The sequence below is a fragment of the Cricetulus griseus genome, chromosome 2, assembly GCF_003668045.3.
Source record: "Cricetulus griseus strain 17A/GY chromosome 2, alternate assembly CriGri-PICRH-1.0, whole genome shotgun sequence".
NCBI classification, from domain to species: domain Eukaryota; kingdom Metazoa; phylum Chordata; class Mammalia; order Rodentia; family Cricetidae; genus Cricetulus; species Cricetulus griseus.
Window position 1 is genome coordinate 64,892,244 of NC_048595.1, and position 19,037 is coordinate 64,911,280.

General features: G+C 42.0%; 1 protein-coding gene across 2 annotated transcripts in view; it reads left to right on the plus strand.

Annotated features, from left to right (window-relative positions):
• Positions 1 to 19,037, plus strand: part of Frem1 (FRAS1 related extracellular matrix 1) — a 61,077-nt gene that overhangs the window by 22,422 nt on the left and 19,618 nt on the right. Inside the window, exons 6-9 of one of the 2 annotated variants that reach the window (XM_035439826.1) lie at positions 2,325 to 2,736; positions 7,781 to 7,982; positions 9,593 to 9,737; positions 16,439 to 16,568. In XM_035439826.1, the coding sequence (XP_035295717.1) occupies positions 2,325 to 2,736; positions 7,781 to 7,982; positions 9,593 to 9,737; positions 16,439 to 16,568 (889 nt within the window). Of the gene's footprint in view, positions 1 to 2,271; positions 2,737 to 7,780; positions 7,983 to 9,592; positions 9,738 to 16,438; positions 16,569 to 19,037 lie in introns of both variants that reach the window. The other variant, XM_035439827.1, reaches the window with a different exon arrangement.

The window sequence follows — 19,037 nt, forward strand, 5'->3', positions numbered from 1 at the left end:
ATCATCCTCACCCTAAGGCTCAGGCTTTATTATCACAGAATGGGGGCAGAAAGATGGTGAGGGCCAGAGGTAATGGAAGACTGTGGCAACATTGTATCTGCTGGGCTATTGCACAGAGGGTCTCACAGCAGCCATGACAAATACAAGCCTAAGCCAACTGTAATATGATCATGGATAAGGAGGGGCTCAAGAAGTCCCACCCCTAGCTAAGGAGCCATTAGGAGTTGATGGCTGCTGAAGGATAGACAGTCACTTTTTATCAGGAATGTTGACTCTAAGAAGCTACCCATTCTCTGGCAGAGTGACCTACTTCCATGAACATACAAGGAGCATTAAGTGAACCCAGTTTAAAAAAATAGCACAAGAAGTTGGGAGAGAAAAGTAGTGGAAGGATAGTGGAAAATCAGAGGAGAGGGAAGGAGTAGATTTGATCAAAACACATTGCAGGTATGTATGAAATTATCAGTCTAACAAACAAAACGTTTTAGCATAGCTTTCAAAGTAAAGTCTGTCCCCTTGACTTTTTGCTAAGTATGCCTCTCTCTGAGTCCTTTGCCCCAGAAAGACTGGTTTCAGGTTCCTCCATGCTCCAAAAGAAAGTATCTACCTTCAGATCCTGAAGTCCAAGAGCCATTTCATGGAAGATACAGAATTTCCTAGTCAAATATGCCAGACTTGTAAAATAAATGCCACGATTTCTCTAGTTAAAACAGAGATTTTTTATGATTTAATGATATATTCCAGTAAAATTCATCATTAGAAATGTTTACATCCGTGTGATAATACTCACATGTTTTTACCTCAGTGGAGTACGCACCCTGCATATATGTTCCAGCAACCATCAGCAGAGGGAAACTGCTAAGAAGCGCCTCTGAGTAACTGAGCACATCCATTCCTTTGGTCTGTGGGAAATTTGTCAATCTCACTGGACAGTAGTGAATTTCTAACTCCAGCTTCCTGTCTGCCCTCCACCAGGTGTCTAAACTTCTCTTTTCAGCAGGGAAAGGATCCTTGTCTATCATGAACCCTACATACCTCAAAGGAAGCAGGTGTAGACAAGCACGTGTGGGCTCCCAGAGGTTAGAATCTCACATAGTCCTGTGACATTGAGTGGTGTCTGGTGTTGATCTGACCTACCCTTTTATTATCTTACAAAAGCATGATAAGAGGCCCAGAAAGGAGACTGGGCTAGAATAGAACACTGTTGAATAATGTGATCTGTTTTTACAAACATTACCATTTGCCAGGCCTTGTTGGTGCAGGCCTGTCATCCCTCAGGAGACTAAGGCAGGAGGATTCAAAGTTGAAGGCTGGACTAAGCTGCATAGTGAGTTAAAGGCTAGTCTGGGCAAGTTAGTGAGTCCTTGTCTCAAAAAGTGAAAAAAAAAAAAAAAAGTTGGCTCAGTGGGTCAAGTGCTAACAGAGCAATCTGGAGGCTCTGGGTCCATATACCCAGAACCTTTGTTGTGCCAGATAGAATAGAGCATATCTGTAATCCCAGCATTTCTGTGGTAAGATGGGAGACAGAGACAGAAGAATCCCTAGAAGCTTGGTAGGTGGGAATTGCTCCCTTGACATACATGGCTGCAAACAACAGACCTTCTTGCAAATACAGTGGAAGACATGACCTGACACTGACATGGAGATTGTCTGCTGGCTCCGCACATGTGCTGTGGAATACATGCATACACAGAGAGACAGACAGACAGACAGACAGACAGACAGACAGACAGACAGACAGACAGGGGCAGAGAAATGGTTTTTATAAAGGTAAAAAAAAACCAAAAATGTTTGGGCACGTAGCACAGTGATAGAGCACCAGACTAGCACATGTGAATCCCTGAGTTAAATACCCAGTACTACAAAAAAACATGAAAAAACATAAATTAGAATGAGTTATTCTATTAAGTATCTCATTATACTGGAGTCTCTGATCAGTCTTTAAAGTTAAGTTTTCTACAGTCCATGAAAAAATATTATTGCAAAATTAAAAATATATGAGTATGTGTTAGCCTCCCTCAATCGTTCCAGCTGCGCAGGAAATCCCTTTAGGGACAAAAGATTGCATCGAGCTTGTCTGCTTCATATAGGAGGGACATCAATGGTATTGGGAAAATACTATTGACTTTAGAATGGTCAACTTGTATATTGCCCCGCAACCGGTTCAGTACCAGAAGGGCATTCTTCTGAAAGTCCGTCCTAGTTTTTTCCTTTGAGTCTCAAATCAGCATGTCCCTTAGTAAAGGTTTGTATGTTATCATTTCATTCCAGTCGATGGTGACACAAGAGCCCATGCTGAAGGCTGCCTTGCCTCTCTTTGCCAGATTTACTGTCAGCAATGGACTGCAGACCCAGCATGGGGTGTTTGAGATCACACTGGAGACTGTGGACAGAGCCTTGCCTGTGGTGACCAGGAACAAAGGGCTGAGGCTGGCTGAAGGGGCTGTGGGCCTACTGTCTGCTGATCACCTTCAGCTAACGGATCCTGACACACCTCCAGAGAACCTAACCTTCCTCCTGGCCCAGCTCCCACGCCATGGGTATCTCTACCTGAGGGGGAAAGTGCTTCAACATAATTTTACCCAGCAAGATGTGGACAGCAGGGGTGTGGCCTATCAGCACTCAGGAGGTGGCTCCTGGGAAGACTGCTTTACTTTCCTGGCCACAGACAGGAAGAACCAAGGCTTTGTGGTGGATGGAAAAACTCGGAAAGAGCCTGTTCTCTTCACCATCCAGGCAAGTATAGCAGGTATATAGTTTGTGCCAGAGATGAGGAGAGAGCCATTCAGGAAGTGGTATTTCCTTACTTCTATCCCCCTGGCATTAAGAACCAGGTTGTAGCAGGCCAGGCTGTCAGTATGACTGTGCAAGGGACTGACCTTAAGAATTGGTGGCAGTACAGGAAGGAGCAAAAACATGGGCCTTAGAGTTGGCAGACGTAGGTTTGAATTTTTGTTTTGTCATTTATTGTCTGGAAAACCTAAAAAGAACTCTTCAGCTCCTCCTGTCTGTTATTGTCCTATTGCTGTGAAGGGCACCATGATTAAGGAAGCTTACAGAAGAAGGCATTTGATTAGGGCCTGGCTTACAATTTCAGAGGGTTAGTCCATGGCCATCACAGAAGGGAACATGGCAACAGGCAGGCATGGCACTAGAGCAGTAGCTGAGAGCTTGCATCCTGATCCACAAGCCCAAAGTTCATAGAATGAGACTGGGCCTGGCATGGACTTTTGAAACCTAAAAGTCCACCCTTTCAACAAAGCCATACCTCCCAATCCTTCCTCAACAGTCTGCTAACTAGGGAGTTAGCATTCGAATACATGAGCCTATGGGGCCCTTCTCCTTCATTCTTCCATACTTCCTAATCTTTGAAAAGTAAGCCTACAGAATTGTGGTGGCAATTAAACAAGATTAGGTATCCAAGGCACTCACACACTGCCTGGAACAGATCTAAGGTACATAATTGACATTTGTAACTACAACTACGCCATTAAGGATTCTGCTTAGTCAGGCATGTCATCTAGTGGCACTTTATTTATTTATTTATTTATTTATTTATTTATTTATTTATTTTGGTTTTTTGAGACAGGCTTTCTCTGTGTAGCTTTGGAGCCTATCCTGGCACTCTCTCTGGAGAACAGGCTGGCCTTGAACTCACAGAGATCCGCCTGCCTCTGCCTCCCGAGTGCTGGGATTAAAGGCGTGTGCCACCAAAGCCCGGCATCTAGTGGCATTTTAAAGATTATCAGATAAACATGTAGGTGTGGGAGCTTACAAGGCTACGTCAGTGTCACTCAGGAACTGATGATGGCAATAATAGTAGCAGCAGATACAAACATTTTTTTCTACTTTTAATTCCTAGACAGTTTAATGCACCTATAGAACACATCTTAATTATTTGCTTTCCCCATTCCCCCCTTTTATCACTCTCCCCTGCCCACTGAAACTATTCCCCAACAACCCCCCAACACTTTCATATCTTCTTTGTGTGTGTGACCCACTGAGTTTATTTAGTGTTGCTTGTGTGAGCATGGGTAGGAGGTTATTTCTTGGAGCGTGGGGAACTTACTAACAGCTACACCACTGAAGAAAACAATGCTCTCGCTGTCTCTCCCCCAGCAACCATTAACTGCCAATGGGCCCTCAGGGAGCAGTGGTGGTGCCTTGTGCTCCCTCCCACACCCTGATGAAATGTACATGGGCACAATCTTGTGCAGATAACCAGCTGCCCTGTGTTTTTGAGTGCTGTGGCCCTGTCATGTCTAGATGTCTTTTTTATAGAGTATCTCCTCCCCATCCTCTAGCTCTTACATGTTTCACAGCCAAAGACTTTTTAAATTTGGTATCTAAAGAGCAGACCTACTTGGCATAAATCTCAGTTGATTCTCATAAACATTTTATGCGGTAAGCTTTATTGTCTACATTTATACATGAAGAAACGGAATATCAGAAGTTAAATAATTTGATCAAAGACATCAAGTCTGTTTGATTCCAAATTCTGTGTCCTTCCTGAGGTTCCATACCGCCACATTTGTTGACTCTCAATGATTCTTGGAGGGCAGAGTGTTTTTCATCTTCTAGTCAAAACACATCAAGTATGTTCTGGCTCTCAGAACTCTTAAATCTACTCTTCTTGGATGGAGTTCACCCTGTTCCACACACTTTAACCAACAGCAACAAAGATGCGATTTTGTCTCTGCTTCAGGATATTCTGACTAGTGAGATAATCATATTTTCTCCTTGCTCTTTAGCCTTTGTTAGGATTCCCCAGAGAAAAGTATGTCTCTGTGTGTTGTGCACAGTATCCATAGACCATACAGAGTGTAGAATGTGATAGAAAGTGTGTGCGTATGAAAGACAGAGAGGCACATAGGAAAAATTGGTTTAGGAATTGCCTCATGCTGTCATAGGCCCTGGCATGCTCAAGATTCATTGTGCAAGCAAACCAGTGGAGTAACAAAGGTGATGCTGTAGCCTTGAATCTGAAAGGAATGGAGAGACAAAGCTCTCATTTCTTTAGTGGAACCCCAGTCTTTTCCCTTCAGGCTGGCAATGGTCTGGGTAAGGCTTACACAGTCTACATTACTAAGTCTGTGGAGTTAAACATTGGCTGAAACACTCATCTCTAGACCACCTAGGTCTATGGCCTAGGACACTTGGCTCAGATTAACCTTCAGGGTCTCTGGATGTGAGTGAATCTTTGGTACTATGAAGGCTGAGGGAATATAATGAGTTGTGGATACCCAGGGAGATGGTGTCCATGTCAGTGATACACAGTCACTGCGGTGTCTACTGAAAAATAATTTTCTGAAAGTTTCTAAGAGCTACAAATTCGAATGTGCAGACCCAACTGCTTCCTGTACTTCAGAGATGGAAATGAGTGTGGAGTAGAGAGAATGTGCTAGAACTGAAACAAATCTCTCCATCACAGTGCTCCTCTAAGAACAAAAATATTCTAAGAGTCTCTTCACTCCTTGAAGTTGTGGAAGCAGTCTGCTGGGTGTGGTAAAGCTTTGTTTTCATCACAAATGCAAGCTATCCATTGCAAAAACAAACATTCTGTTAAACACAGGAAAAGCCTAAGATTTTTGTCCCCAGATTTCCTTGACCATTAGAATAAAGGGGTCAAGCAGCTTTTTATGAAGCAGCTGGCCCTGCCAGCAATGTAGGAGCGAAGACACCCTCAGTGTCCTGCTTCCAAGAGCTGTTTTTGTCAAGACAATACAGTATTTATTGACTGCCACATATAAACACTGGCCCATATATGTGATTCAAGCATGGATCAATGGGTTCCGTGGGGTTATATGAGTAACCGAGGGCAAAGTTCCTGGATGTAAAAAGATAGATAAATAAATAAATAAATAAATAAATAAATAAATAAATAAATAAATGAAAGGATGTACTTGACTGGTTGCAACAGGCACACATGACCTCCATTCTGTGGGAAATCACAAAGGCCTGTGGAAGGGATAAGCCTGTGTGGAGATCAAAGGACTTATCATTGCTTTCCATGAAACTAACATGTCTGGGAGAATTTTCACTAAATCCAACTCCAGTTATCATAAGATAGACAGAGCCTTCCTGAAAAATAAAATGTCTTCCCCTGTATCATTTTAAAACCTTTTGGTATATCAAGTCAAAGACCTACTTTGATAAAAGCAAACTGCTTTAATACATCTGAGAATACAGGTATAGCCACAGGCACAACAGGGGACCAAAGTGACTAGTGTTTATATAATAATACATTTTTTTAAAACCATTGACCATAACAGACAGTTATTACTTTTGTACCATTTGGGTTTATAAGAAAAACGTAACATCAAAAATAAAAATAACAACATTCAGCTGTCTCATATTCCAGAGGATCCTAATATAGCTTTGTATATTTTCATTTTTCCTCTTCCACACTACCATGGCCATAGAGATTCTCTCCCTAGGAGATCATCAGGACATTCTCACCTCACCTCCTGCTAAGCCCCAAAGTGCTGAAAGTCCCAGCACACAATTTTCAGATCCGCATTGATGAAGATATTTCTTATAATCAGTAGAAATCCAGAAAACATAAACCTGCCTTTTTGCATGTATATATGTGTGATGTGTATGCATGCGTATTTGTAAATGTGGAGGCATGTTTGTGTACTTCTGTGTGCATGCATGTCCATCCAGTAGCTAGAGGCTAATTTTGGGTGTCTTTTTGATAACTCTATTTTACGAAGGCAGGGTCTCTCTTTTTGAACATGAGTTTGCTAATCCAACTAATCTGACTAGCCAGCTTGCCCCAGGGATTCTGTCTCTACCACAGCCTTACCTGTCCATCCACCACCCTCAAAAAATCTAGTCTACCCATTGAGTCATGTGGTCTTCAGCTTCAGTAAAACAATCCACAGTCTAAAGTTAATCACTTTTGTGATTTTTGTCATAGATTATTTCCATTTTTCTACTCAACACTTTTGTCATTTGAACAAAGGCACTTGCAAAACAAAATAAAATCAAAATGAGAGAAAGGAAGGAAGAGAAAAACTAGTGAATTCCAGGACAGCCAAGGCTATACAGAGAAACCCTGTCTTTTTTAAAAATATTTTTTAAGAGTTTTAAAAATTTATTATGTATACAGTGTTCTGCCTACATATAATGCCTGCAGGCTGGAAGAGAGGGCACCAGATCTCATTATAGATGATTGTGAGCCACCATGTGGTTGCTGGGAATTGAACTCAGGACCTCTAGAAGAGCAGTCAGTGCTGAGCTGTCTCTCTAGGCCCCAGAAACCCTCTCTTGAAAAACCCAAAATCAATAAAACAAGCAAACAATAACAGAAAAAGCAAATAAAAGGTCTATGGCATTTGTAAATAATTATGATTCTGTTTATGTAGTTCATTAAACACAGCAAATCTTTCTGTGATACTAACACTGAATTTGCTATGTAATTTGTGGGTCTGTTTTAGCACATTTCATGTGCTTCTGTTACGGTTTAGACATGCTGCCGAGTGCAAGAATGGGCATCAGGGTGGAAGATACAGTATTTGCCTTCATAAAACTAGTATTGTATGGAGAGTCAGACACCAGACAAAACATAAAGCTGGGTGAAGGTTTATGGTGGAAACTAAGCCTCTACCCCAGACTCTATTTGTTAGGACAGGGGGAACAAGACAGGATTTAGCAGAAACCAACAGCTGAGGACTCCAGGTAATCTGTAAATTGAGGAGTTTGCCATTGTTGAACTGTGAGAGCCCTGCATAGCATAGGGAGAGAAGTCCTTGAGCAATATCACCCTATGATTCAGGTGGACCAGCTGGACAAAGAGGCACCCCGGATCACACGCCTGCATTCCCCTTCTCAAGTGGGGCTCTTGAAAAATGGCTGTTACGGGATTTACATCACTTCCCATGTGCTGAAGGCTTCAGACCCGGACACAGAGGATGACCAGATCATCTTTAAGATTTTACGAGGCCCATTGCATGGACGTCTGGAGAACACAACCTCAGGTATCCTCCATCTTAATCCTTGTAATTCCTCTTTTTAAACTATTGGCTGCCAGCAGGGCTAGAGAGTAACTCAATTAAGTGCAGGCCCATTTGGTGAGTGTTCCCCGGGACTTGCTGATAGACTCAGTTTCTAAATCAATATTGTTGCTAATGGGGATTTGAAGCAACTCCTACATTCATCTTCATAAGAAAAAACAAATCCCAGGCTGGAGAAACCCACAGAAACAGCTGACCTGAACAATGGGGAGATCATGGACCCCAGACTAATAGTTGGGAAACCAGCATAGGATGGAACCAGACCCCCAGAACGTGGATGTCAGTTAGGCGCCTTGGACAATCTATGGGCCTCTGGTAGTGGATCAGTATTTATCCCTAGCATGCAAATAGACTTTGGGAGCCCATTCCACATAGAGGGATACTCTCTCAGCCTACACACATGGGGGAGGGTCTAGGTCCTGCTTCAAATGATATGACAGACTTTGAAGATCCCACATGGAAGGCCTCACCTTCCCTGGGGAGCAGAAAGGGGATGGGATGGGGGTCAGTAGGGAGGAGGGGAGGGAAAGGGAACTGGGATTGACATGAAAAACAAGCTTGTTTCTAATTTAAATTAAAAATAAAGGAAGGAAGGAAGGAAGGAAGGAAGGAAGGAAGGAAGAGTAAGGGGTTCTTCTCCCTTGGACTCAGTTGATAGCATTGGGAAGGCTAATGTTCCAGAACTCTGTATTGAAGTTGTAAATAAACAAAACCACGCTCGCGCGCGCACACACACACACACACACACACACACACACACACACACACACACACACACACACACCACCACCACCACCACCACCACCACCACCACCACCACAACAACAACAACAACAAAAACAAATCCTGGCCCACAGAAGCTCAACTGTTTACCATTTTGTTGATGTTTATTTTTTGTTTTTCAGGTAGCTTTCTATCCAGAGCACAGTGCCAGGGTCAGACTGATATTGGAGACTGATTTCTTTCTTCTACTATGAAACCTAAGTGATATCAGCTCCTTAAAAAAATAACAATAATCTGTGTTTTTCTCATAATGGTTTTGCTAGATTGCATGTTATCTTTGCTTCAGTAAGGCAATGATCACATACCTCATTAAATGGGATAGCACAGAGGTGACAGGTTTTATTCATTTCCTATTTTCTTTCTCTAGTTTAGTACTATAAGGCAAATATCTCAGAAGGAAAGCAAATTTAAAGATGAATTTGAGTTCATTGAATTTGAATTTTAACATAGTTGCAATAATGCTAATTTCCTTTAAAAACAGAGTTATGCTGTTTTGTTTGAAACAATGTCTTAAGTAGCCCAGGCTGGCCCGGATCTTGCTATGAGGCTGAGGATGACCTTGAACTTGGAATCATTCTCCCTTTCCCTGTGTCACCATGAGGGAGTTTTAGGTGTGTTCCATGCATGCCAGGCAAGCGTTCTACCAACTGAGCTACATCTCCAGTCCTGTACTGTTCCTTAAAACTGTGTTTCAGTTTCAAAACAAAACAGCTGTGACGTTTTATCAATTCTTAAGTGATGTTTGATTCAATTACCGGTGAGATTCATTTAGATTTTTTTTTTGCTCCTAGGTGAATTTATCCATGAGCGGTTTAGCCAGAAGGACTTAGGCAGTAAGACCATTCTTTACATCATAAACCCATCTTTGCAAGTGAATTCAGATATCCTGGAATTTCAGGTCATGGACCCCACAGGGAACACAGCTACTCCTCAAAGGTAATGTCAATTATTCACTGGTTCTACATGTCATGTTTAGAATGTATCCCATTAAGAAAGTAAAACATTTTTTTCCAAATCAGACATAACAGTAAATTGACTATTTCATATGCTCATACAATTTTTTTCTGGAGAAAGCATCTCTGTTGCATTATTTCTAGATGATGGAAAAGCCAGTGGCTTTCCACATTATAAAGACATTAAAGGTTAAGTGAACAGTGTCTTTTATATCCTGCCTTTCACACACTGGGAAGTTGCTGCTGGAGGGCTTTCAGGACTGAGCTCAAAGCCCTTGTGTTCATGCGGCAGCCAGAGGTCACTCTAGGACCGTGTTAGTCACCACGGGCTCCTGAACTATGGGGTGGGTGGGGGTGGGATGAAGTAGGAAGGAGCAGCCAAATATATTCTCTTACTAAAAAGAAAGAAAGAAAATATGCCAGTGCCTCTGCAAGTTAACAAGCCCTCTAGGCAAGATGAAGACAGTATAAACAAAAAGTAGATTTGAGGGGATATTGAGTGGTTTAGAAACGTAAATATATGTGATGTCAAATACTCAGCCTCACAAGAACAAATCCGCAATATTAACGAGATTAGCAGAGCAGAGTGATTTCTGTGTCTGCACCTCCTTTCCAGATGCTGCTCGTGTATAGACCTTAAATAATTTACTGGCTGGCAGATGGTCACAGTGAAGGCCCAGCCGTCCGTTTCTTGTGCTGCATTGGTTTTCTTTACTCACTGCCTTCCCCAGACACTTCAGAGAAAAGTTACTCATTTCTCCTAAATCTTGCATTCACCATATCCGAGGCATATAAAATAGCACAAATGAGCACATCCTCACTGTGCTCCCTCTATGATGAAGTGTGGATGAGTGAGGAAGAGAAACATGATGAGGAAATGTCCTCAGTACCACTGCTTTTCTTCCTCCAACCTGTACTGTAGTTTCACCATTCGCCAGCAGAGGTTGCTATAGTCGTTGTTAGCAAAAACTGGCATCCTGAAGCTGAAATCTGCTCCCACCCTGCCTCCATCGCCTGTTCAAGGGCACTCCTTCACCCAGGTCTATAAACTAACCCAAGAGACTTTGGTCTGGTGGCTGCCATATGCCAGGCTCACAGCACCAGGACTTAGGAAGACCAGGTACCTGCACTTAAGATCCCCAGACTATCAAGTAAAACAAATGCTCCTCACCCATTAGACTGCCTCTGCCTGAGGGGACTAATACCTGGGGGGCGGGGAGGGGGTCGCAGTCTAAAGAATAGATAGTAATGACTTGCTTTTTTGAACAAATATCTCTATTTTCAAGAAAAAATTTTAAACTTATGTTCTAAAAATATTCATGAATTGACTTCACTCAGCATTATAGTCTTTTTAAAAATTGTTCATTTTCAAACACATAGTATTGATCAGACTTGCCCCTGAGCTAGTGCAAACCTTTGGTCCCCCACATGCCAGTATGGTGTGGGTGACAGCAGGTCCCCCCAGTGATGACACTAGATTTCCTTGCACATGCACTATTTCTATTCTTTTTTATTATCAAGGGCATTGCTTCATGAAGATGTTTTGTTTTTAGGTAACCATGAAAGTTGCTTTAAAAAGTCACAGCAGAGTTTACATCATGTGGCTAGCAGAGTTATCACTTCTGTCGAGGCTGTTTTAGATTGGCAGGCCGGCTTCTGAAAGGATCACTCCTCACAGGCTCATGCTGGAGATGTTCCTATCACCTCGAAATGGCTAGAACCCGTGAAGAAAAAAATGCCTGCAGACTGCTAATACAAAAATAACTCAGATTTGGTTCCAACATGCTTTATGTTATTTTCTTTTGAGTAGGTGGGAAAGTAGAAATTGCTCAGCATTTATCTCAGCATTTGAGTGGGATAGTTATGCCCAAGTAGATTTTTTTTCCCCTGAAACTACCCACACATATTTCTGATAACAAACAAAGGAAGGTGGTCCAACAAAGAGGTCAGTGGTTAGGCCTGATCCCCTGAGTTTATTACTTGGATCTAACTCTCAAGAGTTGTCTTCTGACTTGGACGAAAGCATTCTTGTACCTTTGCACACGCGCGCGCGCACACACACACACACAGAGAGAGGGAGAGGGAGAGAGAGAGAGAGAGAGAGAGAGAGAGAGAGAGAGAGAGAGAGAGAGAGAGAGAGAGTTTTTAAAAAAGAAACAATTCTAAACAGTGATTTGTCTTCACAAAACAACCAGCAAGAGCCTACTTACAATATGAATCATAGGCATTTGGGATTTCATTATTTTTAGCTCTATTTGATGTTATTCATTTAATCACCAAAACCATGTATAGTTGGGTCCCATCATACTCTAGAATTTGCAGTCAAGGAAACAGGCACAGATCTGTGAGAGGCTGCTTAGTGTGGGAGCTGGGGTTCAGTCCTCATTAGCCCAGGTAGCCTTCCACCCTGCTCTATCCCCCTTGCTCTTCCTTAATGCTGGCTAAGCTCTTCTTCCCCCGTAGGCATTTCACATCCAAGCTTCGAGGAAGAAGGAATATTTACCCATCAAGGACCTTAAAGTTTAACTGAGTTTTTGTGAAAATGTGAATAACTGTCAACATTAGTGTGTGGCCTCCATATCTAATGCCCCAGCAATTATAGTATAGATAGTTATCCTTTGGACATGAAGTGGACCACGTCTGCATTTTGGTCCCACCAGTTAGTGATTGTTGACAGCAGCTTTCTGATCTTTCCACTGGGAAAATACTTCAGTTACTTTAGTTAAACAAATGAGTTCCAACATGTAGCAAAATCTTGTGTTTAAGATCTTAGCAAATGAATCTTTCAGTCCTTACTGCTAGTGTTAATTCCCCTGAGTATTTATGTTACTTCCACCGTTTGAAGATGTTTCCTGAAATATTTAGTGGGTTAAAGCCTATCTCTAACTGGACATTGATTTTAGGGTCATTCACAAAGCAAACAGTCCATAAGGTTATTCACAATAAGCTAAATGCAGTGTTTTGCTATTGTACTTTCCATGCATTATCAGTCCTGAAGGATCAATAGATGGTCTGTTTCATCAAACATAGGAAAATTTTGTCTGAGTGAGATGCATCAAGTTACCAGCAGCTGGCTAGTTGGTGAGTGTGTTTAATAATATCACATCAAAATTCATCAAGCTGATCATGTTATTGCGAGTCTGTGAGAGATGGCTCCTTGTGCAGCATATCTGACCTTAACAGGCTACAGAGCCACCTCTCCTCGCTTCTCCTCCTCCATCTAGCTCAGTGCAGCTGACCATTTGTCATGGACCACATTTGGAAGGCACTGTCATAAGCAGAAGCTACTTAAATAACACTTAACATCCACGGATGTTTGTCTCAAGATTTAGATTTGGCTAAGTGCCTAAATTCTAGGCAGTGTGTTAGGTGCTTAAAACACAATCCTCCAAAGATAATAAGGAAATTACACTCAAAGTGGTGAAGTAATTATCTCCACACCAGTGGAAGAGTGGCAGCTGAATGTGAACCCTGACCACCAGGTCTCAGAAAGCCCGTTTCTTATTGGCTCTGGCCTTGGCATGACTCACTCACAAACTTGTTCTGTTCTCTGGCTCAAGTTGCCTCTCCAAATGAAGTACAGAACCTAAGCAAGGCACACGGGGCCCACAGCACTCATTGAAAACATCTTTGTAGACCAGAAAACGAAGCCAACTTAACACCAGTGTAATTTTCTTAGTACATGTTCCATGTGGATGTCTTTATTGTGCTCCCCGCCCCCCCCACCCCCCGCCAAAAAAAAGAATTAACTTCAAAAGAAAAGTTGGTCCCCATGGACCCTCCTGCTTCAGTGGCTCCTCCAAAGCACTGGTTCTTGTCCTCTTTGGCAACTGCACCCAGCTGTTCTGTTGGAGTCTTGGCCTCAAAAGAGAGAAGTCAAAAGAAATGTAAAGGGAAAGGAATTTCTATCAGGCAAACTTTAAAACAGTTAAACAGCTTTTATGAAACACCTTGTAGGGGGAGAGGTTGAAGCCATTTGCTCACGAACGCCTGCTCATTGTCTACAGCCCAGAGTTTGCACGTTTATCCCCAGTCTAGAGCTAAGGAAAGCACAGAGGAAGGGAAAGAAAATGGCACTTATTAAGCACCCACTGTGTGCAGGTGCTTTGTACACATTAACTAGTTTTAATTTTAATGATTCGACATGAATGTGGTTCTTCTCGTTGTAAGATAATGAAATCTGAAGCCTAGAGAGACAGGGGAACTGACCGCGTTCCCAAAGCACTAGCTTGTTTTCTCTGCTCTCTCTGCTGCCTCTCGCTAACCACTCCCCACTAACGAGAAAATGAAAACTGGGAAACACAGGTGTTCAGAGTCTGAGGTTATCAGGCTTAATAGCACCATCTCTGAACTGACAACCCTTAGAATGCTTAGAAAAATACTTCTTAGCATAATTTTCTGAAGTCATGCGCTACCTGATTATAAGTGAAGATCTAGCTGTAGGAATAATGACTTAATCATAATCTCAGCTTCTATGAAACCTTTTAACTGAGAAGCTCACCATAGTTAATGAGCACTCCTGGAAGTTCATTTAACCCCTTTGAAGTATGACTTGTCTTTAGTATGCTTTGAGAAATGGGGAAACCGAGGCAGGGAGAAACTGAAGCACTCTTATTAACTTAGATTGATGTCCCAGATCCCAAACTAATGTTCTAACCCCAAGTGTTTCTTTCAGTTTATTGTTCCTTCACATATATGAACCAAATAGCTACAAGATAAAATATCAAAAAGCATAGATTTTTTAAAATTATAAAACAAGCTCTCTCAGCATTGACACTGTCAGTGTGTAGGGAAACATAATTCTTTGTCATAGGCCATAGCTGTCCTGTGCACAGCTGGTAATCAGCATCCCTAGGCTTCACCCTCCAAATGCTTGGACCACCCTTCTGCCACCTGTGACAGTCAGCACTGTCTCCAGATATGCCGGGTGTTGAGAACTGCAGTATGCCTCAGAGAATAACATGCGTGCCTGGTTAAGAAACCACGCTTTGCCGATGAACACTTCTATTGTGCCATCTTTTCTCTCTAATGAGGTCAGAATAATAGTCAAAGAGTACTGTGTAAGTTGAGGTGATAAAGAGCATGTGAGAATTTTCTGGCCCAGAGTCATTTTCAAGGTGTATGAAAGAAGCTAACGCTGCTGAGAAAGGGCATTTCTGGCAGTCATGTGGGTCTGTGCAGTGGCACTGATTCCAGCTTAGCATCCGCGATGGGTGGATCTGCAGAACTCAGCTTTGGGACTAACTTGACTCTCAGCAGACAGCTCAAACCATCCCACATGTATCAGTTTCCCATTGATTCTTCTGCCTTCTCGCTCAATCACTTTTTTGCTTTCTTGCTTTCCTGGATGTTTTAGGAATTCTTTGCAACCTGTCATTTCTACTGGCATTTGAATTGTCCTTATTGACTATTATTTTATCACTCTTTAAGCATACTTTTCTTTTATTTCTTGATCTATTTCATGCTAGACTTTAAGTTCTTTTGCATCAAATACCAGTAAGTGAACCAATATTCTTTAGTATAATGATGCTTTTTAAGTCATTTTTTATGAAATCCAGGATGCAGTAACAATGTTTCATAATTATTGGATAAACACATTATGTGAACAACATACATATCTTATCGTTGAGCCCCTGTGTTAAGTCTACAGTGCAGTGTCATTCCGCCCCTAGCCTGCAAGTGAGAACCAGTCCCACTGTATTTATGTATATTGTATGATGTGACAGTGACCTGTGACCCCTGAAGGAGGATAAACTAGATGTTGAAACTTCCTGACCTTAGTCTTTTTAATATATTTTTAACTTCTTTCAATGATATCCATTGAATATGACAATTTCCATCAAGTGTCAGATTTATTTGTTGTATATCAGAAGTATTTATGAGTCACATTCAGCTGTATGTAGTTGGCCTCTTATGTCTTAGGGGTTTTCCAGATATAACCAACCATAATTCAAAATTATTTATTGAAGAATTATGTCATATTGAACATGCACAGAACCTTTTTCTTGTCATTAGTCTCTAAACAATATAGTAAATCAGCTATTTACACTGTACTGTAAGTCATCTAGAGATGAAGTAAGGTATAAAGAGGGATATTGCAGGCTGTGTGTGACTTAAATGTCTATACATTTCAGCACCAGCCGTGGGTTGTGAACCCACCCTTTGGTGGACACTGAGGGATAACTAGGGTTGCACCCGAGCTGCACACTATTGTATCTCTTTCACATGTACAGAAAGAGGAGTGGGTGTTAGGTACAAAGCATGCAGACACTTTAAGTCCTAAGCATATCCTGAGGATAACATTTCGTTAAAGTGAGCCCAAGCTCAGAGATCTCCCTAAAATGAATGGACTCTGGAGCTTCATACCTACTGGTTCCTTCCTTTCTCATACTCTATCTGGTCACTAACAACTGGCAGACTTTTGGAAATCTTTTAATCTTATTTCATTGATAGAATTCCTGACAGTTTTTCTGTTCCCCCACAAGGTCATTATAAGGATCAAATAAGATAATGCAAAAGTTAGTCATGAACAAACACTCCAAATGTGAGCAATTTCTGTCACTGGCATGGGTTAACCAAACTCCTTTGCTTCCTTGATGGAACTCAGTGCTCAGTCACCCATCCAGCTGAGGGGCATTCATATAGTTTCCTTATGGTCACCTTTTTCCTTTTCTTCATGCACAGCTTGGAGCTGAAGTGGTCTTATATTGAATGGTTCCAGACTGAATATGAGGTCTGTGAGAATGTGGGCTTATTGCCCTTGGAAGTTACCAGAAGGGGATATTCCATGGACTCAGCCTTTGTGGGCATAGAGGTAACAACTCTAAAATGTAAATTGTCAAGGTAGAACTTAGTGTTGTTAGTTAGTTTCTTTGATGATTTTCTTAGAAAAAACTCAGAGTGGTCAAGGAAACCAAACTGCAGGGGTATCACTATATGTCAGAGAGACCAACATCTTTGTCCCCCAGCCCTTCAGTGAATTCCTAGACAGCTTTTAAGATCTGCTTTTGGTTTTGAGATCCGTGTATTTCTACACATTCTTTAGCTTTCAAAGTTTGATTTCACAGAGAGATGTACCCAGCTTAGTGGATAGGTATTAAACTCCACCTTGAAAGGTGTGTACAGCTCCTATGAGGTGACTAAAGCAAGTATCAGTCACTAGCTGTCCTCTGGAAATGGAATAGGTTCACTGTCCATGCCTCAATAGATAAGGTAAAACAGAAGATATAAACCTGTCTTGAGAGGGTTCCATGCCATGCAGAAGTAGAAGGGCACTTTGGGACAGTCACCTGAAGTGTAGAGTCTTCACTTTGTCACTTCTAAACAGATTTGTTGGAGCACAACCTGTGGCTTGGAGAGTTGAAGGAGTCTGAGAAAGTCCTCTCAGAAAGGCTTGCAGGGCCAGCTTATTCACTTCAGTGGAGAACCAGAGAGACTTTACTCAGTCTATGGGATGGATGAGCCTCTGGGTGAGAGGGCGGTGAGAGGGCGTCTCTGACAGTCACAGTTTTAAGAGTTAAAAGTGCCTCTAGTCCCTGAGGACCTAAACCTGACCACACCCAGACTCACTGTATCTTTTTAGTGGATATAGGTCTCTGTCTCCTGGTCCTGCTCGTATTTTATCATCAAAGTAGAAAGCTGCATTTCCCATAACTCCAGGGAAGGGCCATGGGAAAGAAGAGAATTAGCCTGGTGTAGCTTTTTAACAAATCCCTAGTCCTTCTCGGAAAGTATCGCATATGTGAGTGAAGCATTTAGGTCTATGTTACCACTCACTTTGACATGTGAAAGGACCTGCATGGGACCTTAGTCTACCTGGGTTGTATGAATCTGACAGCTAAGTGTGCAGGCCTTTGTTAAGTACAGTCCCTGAGGCTTTGGGTACAGCTCCAAATAGTGAATAACCTGCCATTTTACATAAGCTCATATGGATTACTTGGCTGAGAAAAGAGAGAAGAAATACTTTGCCCTGTGCTGTTTGCCCTCTTTGAATTGTTCTGCTTCACCCAACCTGTCTTTCCAAACACCTTGCTTCAGACATGTTTTTCCGACTTAGGATTCTGTAAACCCAGTGGTGGTAAATACTAGGCAATTGCATATGCAAGAACCATGCAGACAAATGTAACTCCAGCATATGGTGAATGCAGGTGTACAATGGGCTGCCTTTTCCCAGCAAAAGCTGGTGCAGGGGGAGCCTTGGCATCACAGACAAAGAGCAAATGGAAGCCTAGGAAATAATCCCTTCTTCAGCAAGATGTTTCTAGATAGAACCGTTAACCTATTAGAATCTTGGTTGGAAATAGACACATTGCCTGAGACCACAGGAATGGGCATTTCAGAGCTTCAAGATGTGTACTCTGTTCCTTTCACTGTCTTGACCATCTTCAACATCTTAAAATGTGCAAAGTTAAGAGCTGACCATGGGGCTGGAGAGATGGCTTAGAGGTTAAGAGCACCGACTGCTCTTCCAGAGGTCCTGAGTTCAATTCCCAGCAACCACATGGTGGCTTACAACCATCCGTTATGAGATCTGGTGTCCTCTTCTGGTGTGCAGATATACATGGAAACAGAATGTTGTATACATAATAAATGAATAAAATTAAAAAAAAAACTTTAAAAAAAAAGAGCTGACCATGATGTTCACCTATGGTCTCAGTTGATGGCCTTTTCCAAACTCACCAAAGACATTTTTTTTAACAGACATGTAGGCTTGCCTTGGGGGTCTAAGACCATCACTTCAGAACCCTAAATTTGCCTCTTTAGATTTTAGTCCTGGATCACAGACCCAGTGAAGCTTTAGGCCAGAGTAGTTTTCCCTCTTTACAGCTTCCATGACAAGCCCTGTAAGGCTATGGGTCCTGGGTGTGGAGTGCCTTCACATAGCTGCTTACCAGGTCCCACAAAGTTCTCAGTCATGTTGGCACAGAGCAATGGTTTCATCCCAGCAGGAAAACAATGCTCAGGACTTGTTTGTTAATCTGGCCTAAGGGCTTTCAGTGCCATTGAGCTTTCAGAATCCCTCAGAGCTGGCTAACAGTACACAGGTTCTCAGGGCTGCCCACTTCACCCCACCCTGTTCTTTCTCCATTTTAAAACCAAGAGAGGTAATGGAATAAAATGGTGCTCACAACAAAGAGAACAATAAGATTTTAAACTTTATTCTACTTTTTCCAATAACTGGATACTTTTAAAAGGAGAAGCAACCAGTTAACTTAAAAAATAAAATAAAAGAAGCGTATCATATAGCCTGGACCCAAAATGGTTTATTATCATTATAAAATCT